We start from the raw sequence: 23,898 nt of genomic DNA on the forward strand, positions 1-23,898 counted from the left end.
AGAAGTGACACATTATTTGTTTAATATGAAATAATGACTTTCCCAATGAATATTATTTACCACACAATTAAAAATGAACCTACTCTAATCTCTCTCATTTCCTCTCATTTTCTCTATTACTCCTATTTTCTCTCTTTTCAACTCCTCAATCTCTCTCTAAGTTCAACCAAATTAAAAAAAAAATCAGACAATAAGGAAAAAATTGGCGACATGGTTGCAAAGAAAACACAAGCTAAAAGACCACCACCTAAAAATAATACTAGACGGACAAATGCAAGCAACGTGGTATTTTTTTTCACTGTCATTTTCTTCTCCGTGTTTCTCTCTTTTCAAATCCTAAATTTCCATTCTTCTTTTTTATTCGTCTTCAACTCTCTACAAATCAACCACAAACCCAAACATTAACACAATAATTCTAAACATGGCAAAGAAAATCATAACAAAAAAGGCACCACATGTGAAAGATACTAGAAAGAGACATGTAAGTGATGAAAATCTTGCTATATTGTTGTAGTTTGTTTATTTTTTATCAAATATTAACAACTTCCATGATTACTACCCATTTGTTGCTTGATTTTTTAAATTTTTAGTTTAATCTTACCATTTTATTTCAATTTTCCATTTTTAGTTTTGGTAAATTTACTTTTCATAGGTACTGCTGAATTTTTGTTGGTGATTGTTATCAATTTTAGTTTGATTGTTACTGTTTTTGGTTCATTTTTCTTTCTTATGGTTGTTGTATTTTGTTAAACTTTGTATCAATATTTTTTTAGCAAATTCCAAGATTTTTCTCATTTTTAGTTGCTATTAAATTTTGATTAACGAACAAAAGGAAATATCACCATATCGAGTTCACTTGTTTATATATTATAGTACTTTGTAATCAATTTAGAAATCTTACAGACATTGAGAGATGGTAACATATTTATCAATTAAGTAAACGTGTAACACACTGAAATATGTGTCCATTTCCTAAATGTTTGTGACCATATTTAGATGGTAACATATTGACCAATTAAGTAAACATTGTTCATGTTGTTTGAAGTAAAACTATGGAAACAATTTCATGTTTGGGCTTATTTTGGTCATGTTTTATGGTTGTGTTAAAACATGGTTCATGTTATTTGAAATAAAACCATGACTTGTGTGATTTTTAAGGACTTTATTTTGGACATGTTCTTTTGGGTGACATAGTTCCTAAAAAATGTTGCACAATTTGCCAATATATTACCTATTGCAGAATGGTAAAATATTCGATAAGGATGTGAACATTATAGGTATATGTCATGTAAGTTGAATAGGTCATGTATTGGCCAAGTATTAGCCTTATCAGTTAGAGTGTGTCCAAAGATCAATCAGTTACCTTCTACTACAATGACATAGGTAATTCCCTTTTTTAATCGTATCATATTGAAAAAGATATGAACACATAATTTGTAAAATACACTGGCATAAGTAATACACTTAAAATAACAACTTGTTTACATATTTATCCATTATGTTACCAATTTCAATATGGTAATAGAATGCAAAAATGATAACATTACTTAACATATAGAATGACATAGATAATATATTGATTTAGTTGGTAACATTTTGAAAATAAGTGCCCTACAACATGAAACGCAAGTCATAGTTTTGCATACAACTTAATTAACAACTGTTTAACACAGCCATCAAGCATGTTCAAAATAAATGCCCCAAAATACCAAACTACTGTTTCTTGACACGGCCTCCAGCTTTTGCAGCATCACCCACGGTCTTTTGACCTCTTCTGATTGTCATGTGTGTGTAGCGTTGGCTGTACTTGAGATCCTCAGCGGCAGATTCAGGTTCAGTTGTGGAGTTGTGGACTCATCTGGACAGAAAATATCGAATATACATTATGTCACCACGTTAAAAGAACAATGTTACCATAATACAACTGGAAGAAATGCTCACAAACAGTTGATAATTGGTTACATTTTATAGTACTCCACAACTTTACTAAGAGTTCACCATGTTGACACCATCCTCAATAATACGTTCATTAATAATAATCAATATAACTAAGTTATATCCACAAGTAGTAACAAATGTACCCCTTGTAACAGAATATGGAACCAACTCGGTTTAGCAACATTTTTAAAGAAATTGGTCACAAAAAATACTTCCCAAATACACTTCGCAAGTATAAATTATCACCACATCGATATAATATGTTACCATATATGCATAAATAAAAAACGGTCACAAACAGTTGATAATTGATTACATTCTACCGTACTCAAGAACTTCCTTAAACATTGTTACCCTATTGACAGTTTAATTCTATATGTTACCATTCTCAGTTATATGCTCATTAATAATGATCAGTTAAACTAAGTTATTATATACACAAGTAGTAACAAAGTGCAAAGTATATAAACATAATGAACCATATTAAACTAAGCAAAAATGTAATAAGATATGTTACCATTTAGTCAAACAATGTTAACAATTTTAGAATTATCATATAAACTGTATTACATCTTACAATATGGCCTTAAATTTCAACTATATGTCACCACACAACAGCCTAACACATATAAATAAGGATATAATGACCACGTTTAACAAATAAAACCAAGGATAAAACGGAAACATCTTACTCAACAAAAAAAATCCACATTAATCTACAAAAAAAAAGAATAATTCACAAAATAAACAAACAATTTAATTTGATGGTTTCTTCTAGTCACATAATATATTACAAGTGATCAAATATACAATTTTTTTTCAAAAGATTCATTTCCATAACAAATCTTGCAAACAAAAAATCCCTAATTTTTACCCAAATCCCAAAACTGGAAAAGAACAATTAAAACCCCCTAATTGACAAAAATGTGAGATTGTTCAACTCATTTCTTCCGTCAAGCACATTTCTTCACCAAACATTCTTAATTAGAAAAAAAATCAAAAACATAGGAATGCAAAACCGTATTGATGGCTTCTTCTAGCTAATCTTTGTTATTGGTAGATCTTCATACTAGTAGTCTAGTATTGACAATGAATTTTTTGAAATTTTTTTTGGTAGATTTTTAAATTATAATGTTCTAAGGGCGAAGAAAAAACTTGTGAATGTTAAAGTGTGAATTTCTGAGAATTTTTGGGATGTATAATGACAAAATAAGATGAGAAATGAATTAGAGGATGCAAAATAATGGAGGAAATTATGGAGTTGTGATGGAGTTGATGTATATGCTTGATACGGTTAACTATGGGAAGCATTCAATGCATGAGTGTAAAATCCAATAAATGAATATTAAAAATTGGAGTTTGTACTTATAAAGTACATGATTCATCCGCTTAACATCAACTCTTGTCAGCCACTTGTATTACCTATTCAGCTCATTTCCATATAATACGGTATGTGTTGGAAATATAGGGTCACTATAGAGGCGAATATATATTAAGATAATATATGTTGTTGTGTCGTGGTATAGAGACCACTGAATGAGAAACGAAATCGTCCCGACTATGGCACAAATCGGAATAGGCGTCGTCTCCCAAGGTCACACAACACTCCTATAAGTTGTGTATTCAACCATTAGGACATGGAACTCATATGGTATGCTCAAAATTATCAAAGAGATGTAGTATATGATATACATAAGATGTGTGTTTCAAATACTACAACCTTCTCATATTTGTAGTGGTAGAAATGGACATCATAACCACAAAGTTAATGGCATAACCACTACCAATAAACATGGGTCAAACATGATGTTAGTGGCTATAAACATGCAAGTAGTGGAGAGAGTGTAGAGATTCTCTTACAAGGCAATGGAAGGCTTCTCTACAATGTAATCTATCTAGACGACATTACTAGCCTTTGCATTACTTCCAACAATCCCCCACTAATGCAAATGATAGACAAAATTTTAAGCATATTAATAAGGATTGATACTTAAGCATTAGTATCTTTCGATTTGAACTAACACATAGTGAAATGGAACAATTCTTTCATCACCTAGAGAGTAAACGAATCTTGAACTCCTAGATTCCGAGGTAAATTCCAAACACATATCTCACCCTAAGTTCCAAACGAGTTCCGCGGTACAAATCAACAAGTTTATGGCCAAATGAACCTTGGGATTCTCATGAGTGCTCTAGAGAGCTAGCCTAGTCTCTCATAGAAGAAAGCCAATTCTTCACACTCACGTAGGTGATTCCATCTAAGTTTATCTCCACATTGTCCACTCACGCATGAGCTATAGAATCATTAAGAGTTCTAAGGCTCAACCTCTCGAAATAGCGGTGAATCCATCAAGTCCTTCTCAATAGGACCACCCAAAAATAGTGATATAGATTCATTAAGAGAAATATCTCAACCTTCATCATTACGGTGATCTCATCCAGTCCGTCTCACAAGGACCACCCAATTTTGGGCTATAAGACCATTAAGAGCTACATGCTCAACCTTCAAAAATAGTGTACATGTCCTAGGAATGGGATGTGTACACAAGTATGAGTTATCTACGGCTTCGTTAGACCACCCTTTCATTAACAATTTCCGGTATCCACCACAAATTCCTCAACTAATAGGCTTTTGCCCAATTCCCCTCGACAATTCTAGGAGTTCTTTCTTTCTTAGTCCATTAACTTTAGAAATAAATATGCTCCACTCAAATTCCACAAAATTAATTTGTGAGCATATCATTCTTAACCAACTTTCTCAAATCTGCATAAACTGTGTAAATTTATAATTCATATACACATCAGTTTTAACATTATCAAGTTGATATTAGCATCATGCTAAAGATAAACATTAGGCAAAACTCTATACCCCCACAATTAAATAGTAGTTAATAATAGCTTCACAATCACCTTGCATCTTACCCTGCAAGGTTAAGAGCAATATAATATGCTTACACAATAGACAAAGTTATAATAGTCTTCTCAATAGACTTAAAACAGATCACCATAAAAGGTGAAAATGTACTCACCAAAGATCTCACCTTGTCGTCAATCATTACCTTTTGTTTGATTTATTATTTTTCTAGCTATCCAATCTAGCGCAATTCTCAATATTGCACCTTAGACACTTCAACAAAGGTAAATGATCAATTTTAGGAATGAGTACACAAACAAAATGTACCAACACCATAAGCTACATTGAGTCAAATCTAGTTATACATATTAAATTTCTCACAATAGTCAAAACATGTTCTCTTATAACTCATTAGCATCATTATTCTAATTAAATATAGAATTTCACTCTCACATCATCATAAAAAGAACAAATAATCTTCTTTGTTATTTTTTTTTGCTAATAAATTAACATAGAAGAAAATATACATGAAGTATTTGTGATTTTTCACCCAAAATCATATTATTTTACTGAAGTCTCTATATACATCATCAATCTTATATTAGAGAACAACGAATAATCTCGATGATTGGTTCACTTATACTTTCTCTTTGCAAATCCACATTTTACAAAAAAAGAATTTTACTTCTTACACACATAAAATCAATCATCATAGTCTCATATAGTGTGGTGTAAGCAAGTATATAAATAATTGGACCTTACGCAACCATTGTTTATTGACATAGCCATTAGCCAACAAATCAAAACTTCTACATTTGGTTCAATTAGTCACGTATAAAACATATGATCATCATTTTCTGTACACCCCCACAGTCAAAGATTTATATACTCTTCACAAATTATAAGATATCAACTCTAAACTTGATGAATAATTTTATCAAATAAGTTAAACGTCTTCCCCCTCATGTTGTCACGCCACAAATTGGTGACAAAAATAATCGTTCAAAAAAAAAATATACACATTATTCATTCATTAATCATGTCAACGTTTAAATATCATATAATCGTACATGACAAATTATATTCTTCATAATCTACTTTTATGAAACTTTGACAAATAATCATTTCCATTTTTTTGTCACACATGCATATTCAAGATAATATATCAATTTAAAACAAAATATTTAACCCCCACATTTGGTTCATAACTCAAATCTCAATTTTAGTTCATCTCATAATCAAAACTAAATAATCAATCCAAATGTGTGAAATATTTTGCTTGATAAACATATTATACACATAACAATATCTTGGTCACTCAATCATTATAGCTACTTATCATTCAAAATCTTGGAACAATTTCATTCACATAATCTCTAAATCAATTATCAAGTAATTTTAGATTATAGACATTACCAAATAAATTAGTAGCGTAAACATATGAACGATTAATGCATATATAATTTGAACAAACCTTCATATTTATCATCATAAATATTTGTAAAAGAAATTCACGGGAACATACCTTAATCAAAAGAATGAATTGAGCAATAAAATTATAGATAATACCATTCTTTTATGAATGTTCATAAACTTTCCATCACACTACCATGACATTACTGCCCATTTTAAGGAATGTAAATGACATAATCTGCTGACGGCTTCAACTACAAAGTTGCAGCCCTTCTTCTTAACTTTCCAACGCCATATTACACGCCTCAAACAAAGGTCTAGAGACAGAGTTATGGCCAAAATACCGATGTGCTGTCTCACTCTCTACGGGCTGAATCTTCTAGACGAAAATAAATATTTTCTTCAATCAAATGATTCTCAATGACGAAATCACAACAATAATAATAGTGACAAAATTTCGTTTCTCAACTGTTGGAAATATAGGGTTACTATAAACAGTTCGGATCATCTGTCCCACAAATTTGTCCCACTCCTTGTCACATCCACCAAATACTGACATGTGGCAGAAAATAAAAACAAATCACATGCATCTTCCTCAATCTATCACCCCATCTTATGCTATCAACACTTCATCACAATTGCTCACCTCCCCTCCCATATCAAAAACCACGCACGAACTCGAAATCGAAACCCGAGTATCGCTTCAACATCAACAACAACCGCCTTCTCTGCCTCCTCGCCTAATTCACTAACAACAACCCGACATAATATAGCTTCGTCGCACATAAGAGTTGGGCTTCATTTATACTACATCACCACCACACCACCACACAATAACAATGCCCGATAATCACAGTCAACAGAAACTTGATTAAACTCTCACATTCATACACAATAATGGCGGGTAAACACATAGTTGCTCTCTCTCTCTCTCTCTCACTCATCTCCGTTCTACCTCTTTCTCTCTCCATTGTTAAGCTCGAGCTTAACCTCTATTTGCTAGAACGTCGGTCCAAACAATGCGAGAGAAAATGAAGGATCTAAGAAGAATATGAGAAGCAAATATCTCTAATCAACCGTCAACAGTGTTCGTGCTATTATTGCGAGTATTTGTAACTTGCGATTTAATTGAATGTATTTAGTCATGTTGATGTAGAAACGAGGATTGTTCACTTATTTAAGAAGAATTTTAGGCGATGAAATAGATCGTGATAATTAATGTTGTGTTTCTTCTGTATTTTAAATAACAATTGGAAAAATTGCAGTGAAGTTGAGGGAATTCAAGTAAGAATTGAGAAAGCTCGGTAGTGAACTCGTCAGAGCACCACCGGAATCAGAAGCACTTCTTGTTCACAGCCACTGCCGCACCACCGCGACGTCGGATTTTGTTTTGTGGTTTTTAAAAAAAAATATGTTGATGCTGTTTGTAATATTTTATGAGAGAGAAGAGGAAGAAGATGAAGTGGTAGATGGGGGAAGAAGTGCACGTGATTTGTTTTGATTTTGTTTTATTTTCTTCCACATGTTAGTTTTTGGTGGATGGGACAGGAAGTGGGACAAATTTATGGGACAGGTGATTCGGAGTGCACTATAGGGGTGAAGATATATTAAGATAATATATGTTGTTGTATCGTGGTATGGAGATCACTGAATGAGAAACGAAATACCCTCGACTATGGCACAAATCGGAATGGGCGTCGTCCCCCAAGGTCACGCAACACTCTTAAAAGTTGTGTACTCAACCATTAGGAGATGGAACTCATACGGTATGCTCAAAATTATCTAAGAGATGTAGTATATGATATATAGAAGATGTGTGTTTCAAATACTACAACCTTCTCGTATTTATAGTGGTAGAAATGGACATCATAACCACAAAGTTAATGGCATAACCATTACCCATAAACATGGGTCAAACATGATGTTAGTGGCTATAAACATGCAAGTAGTGGAGAGAGTGTAGAGATTCTCTTACAAGGCAATGGAAGGCTTCTCTACAATGTAATCTATCTAGACGATATTACTAGTCTTTGCATTACTTCCAACAGTATATATCCAACTCATTGCAAACTTATGACGGATTAGACATCACAAATGAGAATTTGTGTTTCAAGACACGCATTCCGTGTTGCACATCACGTTTCATACTTCTATCTAAATCAGCAATAATATATAAACATGTTATACTCGTACGATATGCTTTTTAATGCAAGAAATCTATCAATCATATGCTAAACGATTAGGAATGATTCAAGTACGTTGACTTGGAATACGAAAACCTGATCCGCCACCAAATTGCCAACTTTACATTATCAACATTTGATTGATTCACGAATCACGACCACATTATAAATAAGATAACCACGCCTCGCGCATTATTATTATTATTAACCTATAATTGTCAATAACCTTAGATCAACATGAAAAGGAATGTCATTCCAACCTTAGATCGTTATTGCAGGAATATAGAGGAAAAAAGAATTATACATTCGCGGCTATATCGCAAAAAAACTTATAGTGACACCTAAGTCATGACCCTAAATAAGTATTTAAAACGCGTTGCATAACCCCTTATTAAAAAAAATAAAAAATAAAAAATTTATAGTGACATACGAGTTCTGACCCTAAATAAATGTACCCCGGATTAAGAAAGGAGCTCTACTTATATAAACAAAATAATTAGGTTATGGAGTATTTTATAAGATGACGACATATTATATCTGTCTCATCTGATTCTTATCTTTGATTAAAAAAAATAATATTATTTCATACTTTTGGTTAGGTATTTTATTATAATGATAGACATAGTATAGTAAATTTATATCATGAAATGTATTATTCTTAGAATATTTATTATCTAAAATTGCTGGATCCTTGATATGAATGGAAACAATAGGACGACAAAAAACATGTGCCTAATCTCATATGAACAAAATAACGTGTAGCCGTGTAGGACATTCGTCCTTCGTCATTGTCAAAATAACCCAAGTCTCATGATATATAAAAGGGAGTAAGTTTAATTTAAAGAACTGGAGCTCTTCATTCTTATACTAACATTGAGAGTATAGAAGAGACGAAATGGGAGTAGGGGACGATCACTTACCGGCGGTGGCGATGGTGTGTCTACAACTAGTGTCCGCCGGCACCGCCCTCTTGAATAGAACTGCCTTTTTGAATGGTGTAGATCCCATGGTTTTCATTGTCTATAGGCAAGCTATTGCTGCTTCTGTCACTTTTCCTATTTCTTATTTCACTAGGTATTCTATATATCTTCCTTCACTTTTGGATTTCTTTGTTTGCATTATTTCTTATTGTTTTTTTTCTCACGTATGTATGTTTATAGTAATTGTGTCTCAAATCCAAACTTGCAAAGTTAGGGAGGAAGGTCTAAATGTAAATAAAGCATCGACCGCGACGGTACGGAAGTAGTTGTTTTCTCTTGTCGTTGTATGAATATGTTTGCGTATGAAAGATTGAAAGTCACCTTTCAAATTGGTAATGTAATCTACCGAAGAGGCCTTACCATATTGGCATACTGGTTAAGATTGGGGTATTGTGGACAGTAGATCAAGGTTTGAATCCCCTAATCCTCGATCACATAAAACCAATACCATTCTGAACGTGACTTTTGTTGAGTTGCTTTACGGCACTGATATAATGTTATTGTTAGCGAGATGACCGAATTGTGGAATCTTAATCCGAATGTCACTGACAGGAAACAACCTAGTAGATGTCCATCAAGTATGGGAATCAAGAGTTTTGTTTTGATATTCACAACTGCCTTCCTTGGGTATCAATCTTTCTTGTTGCCCATTTTTTGTTTTTATTCATTTATTAGTGTGATTGGTGTTTTTTTTTTTTAATAAAGGTAACATTTGTTTCTTGTGCTTTTGGGAAATAATGAACAGAATCACATTAAGTCAATATTTGTACAACAAAGGATTATACATGACTTCGTCTTCAATAGCAACCGCATCGTCTAATCTAGCTCCCGCCATCACCTTCATCTTTGCCCTCACCTTCGGGTACGTTATTACTCCGTACTTAGTTGTGTTACTGGAATATATGGTTATCGACATCTTAATACTCAGTTCCAGTTAATTGAATGAATAATTTATATGAAATATAGGCTAGAGCAAGTAAAAATTAGGAGATTGAGCAGCATGGCGAAGATAGTAGGGACAAGTATTAGCGTTGGAGGAGCAATATGCATCGCTTTGTTGAGAGGACCTCGGATATTCAACACCCAACTCTTACCGCCATCAACGAATACATTTTCAATGCTACACTTACTTGCAAGTGATCAAACATGGCTATTAGGTTGTCTATGTCTTTTTGCAAGCATGTTAGTGTGGTCATCTTGGCTTATTCTCCAGGTACACATGTTTTTCTTTTATTAACCAACTTCACATTTACAATTTTTTTCGATATAAAGGGAGCCACTAGGGCGATTTTGATGCTAACGGGATTTGTACCCATGTCATGAGTACCACCTCTCATAACTAACTAAGACGGTTGACATCTGCACAATTACAAAGTTATTGTTGTTACAATTACTCTTTATGAATGAATGAATTATGATACAATGTCTCGTTTGGAATCTCATGCACACCCCCCCTAATCGACCTGCTAGGGTTAAAATCATATGGAGTATTTGAACTCATTCCATAGAGAGTAATTGTTATAACAATAAGAATTACCTCAAGCTAAGGAAAATGAGATAGCGTTACCACGTGATACTCAAATTGGGGGCATTTTGTATAGAAAAATTATGGAGTATTTTAATTTTGTTTGACTCAAGTTAAATAATTATTTATCTCTATAAAATCACAATTTCAAAATAAATATTTATGTTAAGTAGTGTGGACAGCGGGCCGCCCACGGGGGCGCTTGGAGAGAAACAGGGACAAGCGTTTGCATTTTGTAAGGAGTCGCCACCAATTTTTATGGGAAATTGGAACCGTTCGAATACCTCGTGTCATGTCAAGACACAAAGTAGTGACATGAACACTAAGCAATCGTTACCCTTAGCATTCTATGTCTAGAATGACTCTCGTGGATGCCAATGAACACGGGTGCTCACGGAGATCTGGAGTAAGGGGTGAGGGTACGTATTAGGAAGCTCTTTTGATCGAACACCTAATCCCGCCCGCCTCGATAGCGGCCTCTACTAATGATTAGGGAAGTTTATTTATACTCGATATATCGTCGGCTATATGCATGCAATGCAACATCCATTGATTAATCCTAACATGTGAATTAAGACTAAGTCGGTAGACAATTAATTAGCAAACAATTGATGTCGAAGTAGGATTTAATGTCAATTTACATGTGGAAACATACAAATAATAAAAGCGATACAATAATTATAAATTTCAATAATGAAAATACATTAATTACATTGGAATAGGCGATTTATGTCGAAAATACCTTTAAAACGGATGATTTGATAAAAAAAGAAAATAAAAGAATAAAAGAAAGAAATACGAATAAGTCGGAAGGTGATAATACTAATATTAATTGATTAATACGTAGCTAATTAAACTAGGTCAAGGCAGAAAAGGAGTTCGAGAGCAATCACCCTGAACAGAACGAAAGAGAATCGCGCCCTTTGGAAGAGGCGCGGCGATTCTTTGCGTCTGTTCCAAGGGTGAGTTCCAAGCTGTGGCGGAACTCGCAAAACCGTTAATGCTATTTGATGATTTTAAGGATTGATTACGACAATTGACTCGGATGAAAGTGATTAATTGGATTATTTACATATGAATGGGTCATAAAACAGTAAAACATGGATGAGACGGATGCTAAAGAATTAATTACGAGATGAAATAACATTAATTAGTAACTACAAACTAAACAAAGTTAATTAGACTAAACATGATGAATTGATGACAAATTAATGAATAAATAAATTAGAATGTATCAAAGGATGAATTCGAAACTCAAACTCGATATGATGAAGTTGAATCTCTAAAACCCGGATTGAATTTATGACGAAAACCCGCAAATATTGATTATAAGGGATTTAAGCCGGATTTATGATGATTAAACGTGTTAATGGCGAATGAATAATATACATACGAATTATGAATGATAAATAATTATACGAACGAATTAAAGAACAAACAAAAGAAAACAAATAAAACAAAAGACGAATTTACAGAGGACGAGGAAGAAGAAAAGAAGCGAGAATCTGCGGCGGCCCTCAAGAGGCGCGGCGAATCTGTGCGCTCCTTCAAGAGGCGCGGCGATTCTTGCGTCTTTTCTCGACGTCTGTCTACTGGAAATTAGCAAAAAAGGTTTTAAAGACGGTTTTAGAAATCGGTTTTAAAGATGCTTTCGACGTGAATCTTACAATGATGATTACAATATATAATAAATAACAATAAATAAAAGAGGATTATTACACCCTCAGACTTACATGTTGACGGAACGAGACGGACTAAGAAGATCGATTAGTGAATGCTCGACGCGAATGCAAGGAAAGAATGCCCTCAAAAGAGGAAAACGATTTAACAAGTTGATTAAATTGATTGAGTGTAGTGGTCAAATTGGTCGGTCATGCAACGGAGAGGCTGGTACCCGGAAGGATCCGAGCTTACGTGGTCGGAAGTCCAAGCACGTAGGCGCCAATTAGTAAGAACGAAGTCTAGAATGCAAAGGGAGAAGAGAAGGGCGGACACTCGCGTGAGAAATATGAGGAACGAAGGCTCCTATTTATACTAATCACGCGGAGGAATTATGGTAAGACTAGGACACGGAAAGAAAGATCCGGAAACAACCGACTTAGGTTAAACGCGGAAACTTGGACAAAAAGAAAACCCTGGGGAAGAGGCGCAGCAGGCACTGCGTCCCTTGGAAGAGGCGCGGCACCTGCTGCGCCCTTTCCCGGGTAGGTTCCTCTGCGCGTAGAAAACGCGTTTGACAGCCTGTCGTATTTTAGGCATAACTTTCTCTACAAGACTCGGAATAAGGTGATTTCGGTGGCGTTGGAAAGCTAAGAGAAAGATCTAGAACTTTATGTGAAATAGGCCTGACCCACAAAAATCGTTATGACCTCGTAAAACGGGCCTAAAGTTCGGGTTGTCATTTTAGCTAAATGAAATGCACATTTTGTAATGTAAACTTTATGTTTAGCCTAATAAAGTGACATGAGACTCAAAATGAGATATAATCTCAACATTTTATGACATCCTAACCTTAGGTAGACAAGGACATTGCTTTGACTCGGGTTTTGACGGTTTTAGGAAATGAAGACGGTTTTTGACCCGGACTCCAAATGTACTCTAATTACTGCCAAAACGACCGTATCGGCGCGTAGATGACAACTAAGAGGTAGACATTAATATTTGAGCAATCACTTGACGATAATCTTACGAACTGTCACAAATCGTTCCGCGAATCAAACATGCGGCCCAATCATCACCGGGTGGTTTGCGGGAGGTGCGAAACGAGGTGTCTCTGAGCCCCCACTTTGACCGAGGCTTGGACAAGGCGAAAGTCAAAGTATAGCCATCAAGTCAATCGAAGATTACAACTTGACGACTATGGCGACGCGAGGCGGCTCAAGGGGTCCGAGCCAAGGACCTATCGTCGGGAACATTTTAGAGTCCGTCGACTATCGGGAGGGTCGTTTAAAGTCCATTAGACTACGTAAGGAAGCTCGCCACCATAAGAAGAAACCATACCCGAGATACCCCTGGGTGAAACGGGGATCAAGACGCTTCGGCAAAACTCTTTGGTCTCGAAGATAACTTGGTGTCTGGCGAAGGCATTAGGGTCAAAGGGATACTTGAAGAAACTTCTTAACACTTTCGAAGGCTAACTCAAGGCTACCTCTCACCGAAGGCGGGATGAAGGATAATTCTCTCTAAAGGGAAGGATGAAGGATACTTCTCTCTAAAGGATTGAAAGGGGACTTAATCGAAAAGGGTTATCTCGAAGGATTACTTGAAAGGATTATGACTCAAGTGTCGAAGAAATAAAGGATTATCTGAAGAGAGGAAGGCTGAAGGAAGGATTATCCTGAAGGGGATATCTAAGGGTTATCTGAAAAAATAAGGTAAGTTTCTGAAAGGTATGAAGGGATAATGGATTATGTGAAGGAATCATGTGAAGGGTTGTCTGAAGGGATTATTCTGAAAGATATCTAAAGGATCTAAAAGATCTAAGGGTTTATCCTGAAAGGGGTTACCTAAAGGTACATGCAAGTTTATGAAAGATCTGAAGGGTTTATCCTGAAAAGGGTTATCTAAAGGTATGAAGGTCTATCCTAAAAAGGGTTACCTAAAGGGATGAAGGATCGCCTGGGGGTATCTGCCTGTTTCTGTCCTCCAGCAAACTCTCACTGGGGAATGAAATGATGACTTTGGGGAATCTGCCTGTCTCTGTCTTCAAGCAAACTCTCATTGGGGAATAAAACGATGATTTTGGGGAATCTGCCTGTCTCTGTCCTCAAGCAAACTCTCACTGGGTGATTAAATTGACGACTAGGAACATCTTGATCGTCATGGGAGAAATCTTGAGTGAGCAATCTTTAAAATACTACTTTGCTTTGGATATAAGGATTTGAGCAATCTTGCAAAATACTTTGTTGCGCTGGATATAAGGATTTGAGCAATATCTGCAAAATCTTTACTGCTTATTTGGATAAAAGGATTTGAGCAATCTTTGCAAAATCTTCGCTGCTACCGGATAAAATGAATAGGGGTGTGTCGAAACATCGTCAGATAAAAATCCGCTCGTTGTTGCAAGCGAAGTCTTGATAAAGTACTGCTTTTGATACTTACCTGCATGGTTAGTAGCCACACAAGGATGCAATCTAATATATGCACGTAAGCGATTATCACATGGACCTCGAATGAGGAAACACATAGGTTTTGCAAAAGTCGTTTCTTTATAAAAGTCGTTTAAAACTTGTTCAAAGAAATTTGTCGTTTGTTATGCGTTATGTATATTCAATGGGCTTTAGACACATGACTGACGCGACGCAGACTTTATACGGACGTGACGCGAAATGTGGACTTAGGTTTGACTGACGCGACACTAACTTAGATTTGACGTGACACAGGGATGACTCTGACAGACTTTGCTTAAGCATGCGCAACTCCTAGCCAAGTGTGGGTGACAATGCGTATCGGTTCCAAAGGTATACGAATTGCAAGAATGATGAAGGCATATAAAAGCAAGGCATGAGCCATAGATTAGCTGTTCACTTTGACGTCTTTTGACACCGTTTGCTGTAAAAGAGACCCCTTCTTGAGGCACGATGACTTTGAGAATCGATCTAAGACCTTTGTCATTGTTCGGACCGAGTACTAGCTAGACTTAAAGGAACAAAGGAAGGGTGGCATCTCGGAAGAGAAGCCCCCAGGATGAGAAGATGACTCTGGACTTTGGTAAAAAAGAGGCTGGGCGACAATAAGGAGCCCCCAGTATAGAGGTGTTGATTATAGAAGGGATGTTAATTGAGATTGAAAGTTGGAAGGTTGAAATAGAGGTTGAAAGTTGATGGTTGAGGTGGTTGATAATTGAGATTGAAAGTTAGAAGTGGGGATGGTTGTGTCCCTGAGGACTGCCTACGTATTCACCTGAGGAGGTGAAATCAAACCAGATCGTAGTTCAAGTGTGTGCCTAAGCTATGCTGTTAGGGCCTTAAAGTGCAGGGGTCAGGAGAGTATATTCCTTTGGTGACTCGAAGAATCGATTTGAGATAACTCCCTCTGATCATAGACCAAAGAGGTATAACTAATTTTGTAAAAATTTCCTTATCATGTGAGCACACTTAGTGGACCCTAAGGATGATATGGGTATGCCTCGTCCTAGGTAGCAAAGTATTTGAAGACTCCGTGTTTGGGTCAAGGTGAAACTGGATTGGATATTTGGAATGTGGAGCTTGGAGATAAGAGGCTTTGATGAACAAATCTCTGGAGCTTCGATTTTGTGGAGTTAAGGCTTAATCGGGTTATGGCTTGTAATGTGGCTTGGAAATGGAGTCTCTTGGCTTGATGTAGCCTGAGCACATAAAGGTAGGTTAAAATGACGTGGGTTCAAGTTTCCATGTCTTGGCCCTAAAGGATGGGTATATTTAACAAGCTTGAGAGGATTCTCAAAATTCCTAACTATCTCCCTGTAACGGTCTCGAGAAGGACTTAGGGTGTGCGATGTATGAAAGGCTAAGTGAGGGTGCTAGCTAACCATCTTCATTGATGTCTTGATTCTATACTGTAACTTGATTCTATATAGACTTCAGTAGTATTTCGTATAGTATTTGATTTCAGACTTGTTCTTGCTTCAGATTCAAATTCTTGGTCTAGAATATATCTCGGCTTCTGCTCAGATTTTTGATTCAGGTTTTTGAGGATAACATTGACTTGACAATGACTTGTTTGATTGAGCCTTCTTCTTTTGACTCTTTTGTCTTGGATTACGAGCATAATTGTGGCCTTGGATATTGACCTAAGTTTCTCTTGATTGAGCCTTTGTCTTTGATCGTGGCTCGTATCGTCTTGGATTTGCTTGCATAACATGGATTTGGATTAGACTAGCACCTTTGGTGTGAAATGGGTAGGTTTTTAGTAACAGGGTTGTTTATTGTGGGGAATGGGCTTGCCTTCCGTCATGGATTGTCAACAAGGGAGACGGTCTGGATTCGTCCTAGAATCTCTTGAGATAGGCTCGTCCTAAAATGGGGTTATATTGTGGTTTCTATTGCCAGACATGGAATAGGTAAGAAAAGAACACGGAGTTTCAGGTCCTCTACAACTTGGAACGGAACATCATTTAAGTGTACTCACATCGACTGTCATGTGTTGTTGTTCATTTTAAAATGTCTCAAATCAATTCTTGTTGTCACAGGAAACGGGGAGAGGAAGAGATATGATTGAATATGTGGATTGAAAAGTGTGCTTTTATTGAAATGAATAATGAATGTATTTAACATAGACTCGAGAAGACATGTGACTCGTGGGACAGCCCCCAGGTTGTCACTAGGAATGGAAATGGACACGAAGAAAGTTACTAGAACAAATATGAGATAGAAAGCCTAAAACTCGGACTCGGACTCGGACTTTGACTCAATCCTAGAACTAGACTCGTAATCATCGGCCCATGCTTGAACATTTTCCCTTCCAGCAACTGGCTTTGGCATTTGGTTTTGAGCATTCACCCATTTGAGCACCCCGTCCTCATTATTGGGAACGTTGGAAGGATAACAGTCAAGAAGAGTTTCTTGATATTTGGTATATCCATGAGGATTGCCTAAGCTACCTTGTGGGTTAAAGGTTGATAGGGACAACCTCCCGCTTTCAATCATATCTTGGATCACATGCTTGAGCTTAAAGCACATCTCAGTATCGTGTCCTTTGCCCATGTGATACCGGCAATAGACGTTCTCATCCCAGAACCTAGACTTCTTTTCTGGATCAGGTGTAGGACCGACAGGTTTCAATATTCCTCGCTCCATGAGTCTATGAAGGGCATCCGTGTATGTAATACCAAGGTTGATAAATTTCCTAGGAGATGTGCCTTTATTTTCGGAAGCCTTTGTAACTGACCTTGGAGGGTTGTTAGGTTTCTTTGACGAAGGATCCATGAGGTTGCCTTTGTAGATTCCGATTCTTGGATGAGAAGAACCAGGAACAGGTCGCTCACTTATTGCTTTCTCCTCGAGACCATGAGGTTGAGGGTTTGTCTGGACATTCTTCATCTTGAAAGATTGGGCATCAAGCTTCTTACCCATTTCAGCAAATTGATTCTCCATCTTGGAAAGTCGAGAGTTTAGGCTATCAATAGCTCCCTCTATTTTGGAGAATTTATTGTCAAAGGCCCTGGAAAGCATGAGCATTCCATCTTGGATATCTTCGTCTTCGAGGACATTGATTTCTTTATCATCATGATGATTGAGGAGATGAGAACAATCCAGGAATGATTCTTTATCATGTTTAATGATATTGGACCCAAGAGGGTTGGTCTTCTTGGATTTCTTGGCGGAAGGTGGCACAGGAAGCTTGCGATCCTCGATCATATCCTGAATAATATGCTTTAGACAAAAGCATTCCTCCGTATCGTGTCCCCTACCTTGATGGTACTGACAATATGAATCGCCCTTCCATCTAGGGAATATCTTTTCGTGGTCCTGGGTTGGACCGATTGGATGAAGTTTTCCCTGGGAAACCGGTCTTCGTAGAGCTACTTCATATGTGGTTCCGAGGTCAACGAATTCCCTATGGGCTCGTCCCGCCTTACGGGTGGAGTTTCCAAGAGGTTGACTCCCTTGCCTTCATTGGCCTTCTTAGATGGGTGAGTCGTGTTGAAGCTAAAACTTGGCCTTGGGGTATGAGAAGATGGTAAAGGTTTCATCATGCCTATTTTGTTTTCCATATTGATGACACGAACGCTCAAGTCTTCAATGGTGGCCTGAAGCTTAATGATTGCAGCACTTAGTTCCTTGACGTCGACAGATAAACGTTCTTGAACACTTTCATTGGAAATTGCGGAACTCCTACCGAGAAGAAAATGATGTGCGTTACAACTTGATTTGACATGGGATTACGCATACTAGAGCAACAAACAAAGGAAGGGATGAGATGACAAATCTAGACTTGACTTGTGAATTCATGAAATGTCGTGAGCGACTCCTCGTGTTTGGATTCACGGTGTTTGACCTTGACCTTAGACTCGAGTGTTGACTTTGACAGAGTGACGTTTATGTGGTTGACCTTATTGACGGGATTGATGACACGTGTTGATTTTGGACTCGAGGTTTGCTTATAGGTGTTAAGAAGACTGTTGTAGTTTAGACTCAAATATGAGGCCCATTGAGACTCATGTATTGAGCCTCGGAACGTGTGACTCGAGTGTTTAGATCCTAACTGAATTGGGGTATGGGCTCCAAAATGACGGGGTGACGCCTTAGGACTTGACTTGAAGACCCAAAAAAGTAAAGGAAAACGGTTTATGACTCGACAGAGTTCCGACTAGGACATAGTCGGTTTGAACTTTGACTCTAACTTAGCCCAATTGAATTTACATTTACATGTTGGAAAATATTTTGAATAAAACGTTTTTGTTTTTTTTTTTGGATTTTTTTTTTTTTTTTTTTTTTAATTTAGAAAACGTTTTGTTTTTTTTTTGGTTTTTTGAAATGGGTTTTGCAATGGGTTTTAGGCCCGAAGTTTTGACTCGACAAACGGACAGAGTTTTGACTGGGTTTTGCGCTAATCAAAGGCCTTTTCGAAATTTTTGTTTGAAAAAAGGGTTTTGCTTTTTTTTTGAAAAATCGTCATGGTTTCGTTTAGAAATGGTGATCACGTAAGGTATACATATTTATACAAGCATTATAACGGGATGCTGAGTGCATTTAGAAGGGTTTTGGTTTAAAGGGTGGGTTGCCATACCGAACCATCAAACCCGAAGTCTGTGGAGAGGCTCGTGCCAAACAAGAGTAAGGCCGATTCCTAGTCCATTTCCTCAAGTAGTGAAGGCCCTTGATACAAACAAGAGTAAGCATCATGGTATGGATGACGTCAATCGCTATCCATCCTTAGGCCCAAATAAGAATTAGGACCGTTTAGACGGGACGATTGGTCGAATGGGTTGGGTTGGGCCTAGGAAGGCCGATTTAAACGGTCTAGGAAGACCGAGTTATGAAAACCGACAATTGTCTTGTACAAACTATTCCCTAACCTTGTTCAAGTTTCACCCTAGCTATACGTAAGTGTATAATCCCCAGCGGAGTCGCCAAACTGTGGACAGCGGGCCGCCCACGGGGGCGCTTGGAGAGAAACAGGGACAAGCGTTTGCATTTTGTAAGGAGTCGCCACCAATTTTTATGGGAAATTGGAACCGTTCGAATACCTCGTGTCATGTCAAGACACAAAGTAGTGACATGAACACTAAGCAATCGTTACCCTTAGCATTCTATGTCTAGAATGACTCTCGTGGATGCCAATGAACACGGGTGCTCACGGAGATCCGGAGTAAGGGGTGAGGGTACGTATTAGGAAGCTCTTTTGATCGAACACCTAATCCCGCCCGCCTCGATAGCGGCCTCTACTAATGATTAGGGAAGTTTATTTATACTCGATATATCGTCGGCTATATGCATGCAATGCAACATCCATTGATTAATCCTAACATGTGAATTAAGACTAAGTCGGTAGACAATTAATTAGCAAACAATTGATGTCGAAGTAGGATTTAATGTCAATTTACATGTGGAAACATACAAATAATAAAAGCGATACAATAATTATAAATTTCAATAATGAAAATACATTAATTACATTGGAATAGGCGATTTATGTCGAAAATACCTTTAAAACGGATGATTTGATAAAAAAAGAAAATAAAAGAATAAAAGAAAGAAATACGAATAAGTCGGAAGGTGATAATACTAATATTAATTGATTAATACGTAGCTAATTAAACTAGGTCAAGGCGAAAAAGGAGTTCGAGACGAAATCACCCCTGAACAGCGCGTGAGATAAGCATTTGCGCCCCTTTGGAAGAGGCGCGGCGATTCTTTGCGTCATTCCCAAGGGTGAGTTCTCAGGCCGGCAATCGCAAAACCGTTAATGCTATTTGATGATTTTAAGGATTGATTACGACAATTGACTCGGATGAAAGTGATTAATTGGATTATTTACATATGAATGGGTCATAAAACAGTAAAACATGGATGAGACGGATGCTAAAGAATTAATTACGAGATGAAATAACATTAATTAGTAACTACAAACTAAACAAAGTTAATTAGACTAAACATGATGAATTGATGACAAATTAATGAATAAATAAATTAGAATGTATCAAAGGATGAATTCCAGAAACTCAATATGATGAAGTTGAATCTCTAAAACCCGGATTGAATTTATGACGAAAACCCGCAAATATTGATTATAAGGGATTTAAGCCGGATTTATGATGATTAAACGTGTTAATGGCGAATGAATAATATACATACGAATTATGAATGATAAATAATTATACGAACGAATTAAAGAACAAACAAAAGAAAACAAATAAAACAAAAGACGAATTTACAGAGGACGAGGAAGAAGAAAAGAAGCGAATCTGCGAAAACCTCACGAAGAGGCGCAGCAGATCTTGCGCTCCTTCAAGAGGCGCAGCGATTCTTGCTGCGTCTTTTCTCGGCTTGTCATCTCTGAAATTAGCAAAAAAGGTTTTAAAGACGGTTTTAGAAATCGGTTTTAAAGATGCTTTCGACGTGAATCTTACAATGATGATTACAATATATAATAAATAACAATAAATAAAAGAGGATTATTACACCCTCAGACTTACATGTTGACGGAACGAGACGGACTAAGAAGATCGATTAGTGAATGCTCGACGCGAATGCAAGGAAAGAATGCCCTCAAAAGAGGAAAACGATTTAACAAGTTGATTAAATTGATTGAGTGTAGTGGTCAAATTGGTCGGTCATGCAACGGAGAGGTCGGTACCGGAAGGATCCGAGCTTACGTGGTCGGAAGTCCAAGCACGTAGGCGCCAATTAGTAAGAACGAAGTCTAGAATGCAAAGGGAGAAGAGAAGGGCGGACACTCGCGTGAGAAATATGAGGAACGAAGGCTCCTATTTATACTAATCACGCGGAGGAATTATGGTAAGACTAGGACACGGAAAGAAAGATCCGGAAACAACCGACTTAGGTTAAACGCGGAAACTTGGACAAAAAGAAAACCCTGGGGAAGAGGCGCAGCGACGGGATCGTCCCTTGGAAGAGGCGCGGCACTGCTTTGCGCCTTTCCCGGTAGGTTCCTCCGCGTAGAAAACGCGTTTGACAGACTGTCGTATTTTAGGCATAACTTTCTCTACAAGACTCGGAATAAGGTGATTTCGGTGGCGTTGGAAAGTTAAGAGAAAGATCTAGAACTTTATGTGAAATAGGCCTGACCCACAAAAATCGTTATGACCTCGTAAAACGGGCCTAAAGTTCGGGTTGTCATTTTAGCTAAATGAAATGCACATTTTGTAATGTAAACTTTATGTTTAGCCTAATAAAGTGACATGAGACTCAAAATGAGATATAATCTCAACATTTTATGACATCCTAACCTTAGGTAGACAAGGACATTGCTTTGACTCGGGTTTTGACGGTTTTAGGAAATGAAGACGGTTTTTGACCCGGACTCCAAATGTACTCTAATTACTGCCAAAACGACCGTATCGGCGCGTAGATGACAACTAAGAGGTAGACATTAATATTTGAGCAATCACTTGACGATAATCTTACGAACTGTCACAAATCGTTCCGCGAATCAAACATGCGGCCCAATCATCACCGGGTGGTTTGCGGGAGGTGCAGAAACGAGGTGTCTACAAGTAGATTATGATACACTCCTTTATAATAAATAGTGTGGTTATTGACATAATTGTTTGAAGTAATAGGTGCCCATCACAAAATACTACCCAGATCCACTATCCCTCTCTGCTTGGCTATCCTTACTAGCCATGTTCCAAGCTGCGGCAATCGCCTGGTTCACAGTTAAAGACCCGAAAGCTTGGATTATAAGTTCACCTCTCGAGCTCACTTCTCTCTATTTTTCGGTATTAACATTCTAACCATCCTCAACTCCGTCATTCTTTATCTTTGTTTAATACAGTATAATGGAAGGACAATAATTTGTATAACTGCAAAATGTGAAAATAATGTCGAATATGTTGATATAGGGAGTAGTCGGATCCGGTATAACTGTGTTCGTGCAAGCATGGTGTATCACCCGAAGAGGTCCCTTCTTCACGTCGGTGTTTGCTCCGTTAGCCACTGTTGTCACCACTTTATTGGAGTGCATCATTTCACATGAAAGCTTGTACCTCGGCAGGTATGGAGTAATTCTTATTCACATAATAATATAGTTCGGCATAGACAAGGACCAGAGTGGTTAATAGAGGTCCCGCTCAGCATCTTCCGGTCACCAACATACGGTCGAATTTTCACAAATTTATAGTCTGACAGGCTAACCGAACTAAAACACGCTAATCAGCGTATATGGGGATCAAGTCAATGTGAACTCACATTGTGTCTGGTTCAAGTCCGCATTTAATTACTTCTAATAAGAAATTTAACAAAATAACGAGTACTTAGTTTGTTTTATTGCCAACTTAATTAATTTCAGCTTGCTCGGGGCTGTTGGGGTGATTATAGGATTATACATTGTACTATGGGGAAAAGCTCGAGAGGCGAAGACCAATAATTCATTTCCTAATACAGAAGACCATCAAGCCCAAACAAATATGCCTTGTGAGAACGATATAGAGCAACCGCTATTGACAACTACAGATGACACTATGGAAAAGGTCGAGAGTTGAGACTATTTCCACATAAAACGTTACTATGGCGCGAAATTTTTGTATCCGTTTCTATATGTATGAAGTTTCAGTAGTAAGAAAAACGTAAAGAAACACATGTACGTGAACAAGAAATCGAAGCTCATTCAACAGACAAGCCAAGCTTAAGTACAGCATCATTCAACTCGCTCATGTGCAGCGAACAAGCTCATAATGTTGACTAGAGTTATACTAGATAAAACTTAGCGACGTCTAAATGGTGGCATAACAAGCCCAGGTCTAAATGAGATTACTCTAGCAAGCTCAGGTGTAACTGAGATTACTCGAGTGCATATACCATCTAAACAAATGGGTCAATGAGATCAACTTCAGCTTGAGTA

The 23,898-nt window shown here is 37.2% G+C and overlaps 1 protein-coding gene and 2 long non-coding RNA genes across 4 annotated transcripts; 2 read left to right on the forward strand and 1 right to left on the reverse strand.

The window, feature by feature from the left end:
- The first annotated feature begins 136 nt into the window (after window positions 1–136).
- LOC141592460 (uncharacterized) lies at window positions 137–8,221 on the forward strand. The gene is made up of 2 exons (XR_012521158.1): window positions 137–481; window positions 7,471–8,221. It is a non-coding gene; the product is annotated as an uncharacterized LOC141592460 (long non-coding RNA).
- Window positions 1,554–9,397, reverse strand: LOC141592459 (uncharacterized). The gene is made up of 2 exons (XR_012521157.1): window positions 9,309–9,397; window positions 1,554–1,858 (listed from the first exon to the last, which is right to left on the reverse strand). It is a non-coding gene; the product is annotated as an uncharacterized LOC141592459 (long non-coding RNA).
- On the forward strand, window positions 9,121–23,668 carry LOC141592457 (WAT1-related protein At4g30420-like). Of its 2 annotated transcripts, none has more exons than XM_074413139.1 (7): window positions 9,121–9,462; window positions 9,921–9,995; window positions 10,114–10,230; window positions 10,335–10,581; window positions 22,619–22,777; window positions 22,901–23,052; window positions 23,376–23,544. In XM_074413139.1, the coding sequence occupies exons 1-7, from the start codon at window positions 9,284–9,286 to the stop codon at window positions 23,422–23,424; spliced, it is 978 nt and encodes a 325-aa protein (XP_074269240.1). In that variant the 5' UTR covers window positions 9,121–9,283; the 3' UTR covers window positions 23,425–23,544. The 2 variants fall into 2 exon arrangements, with proteins under 2 accessions (XP_074269240.1, XP_074269239.1); XM_074413138.1 differs by having other exon boundaries at window positions 9,135–9,462; window positions 23,347–23,668.
- The last annotated feature ends 230 nt before the right edge of the window (window positions 23,669–23,898 follow it).

This window comes from Silene latifolia, chromosome 7, assembly GCF_048544455.1.
Source record: "Silene latifolia isolate original U9 population chromosome 7, ASM4854445v1, whole genome shotgun sequence".
Taxonomy (NCBI): Eukaryota; Viridiplantae; Streptophyta; class Magnoliopsida; order Caryophyllales; family Caryophyllaceae; genus Silene; species Silene latifolia.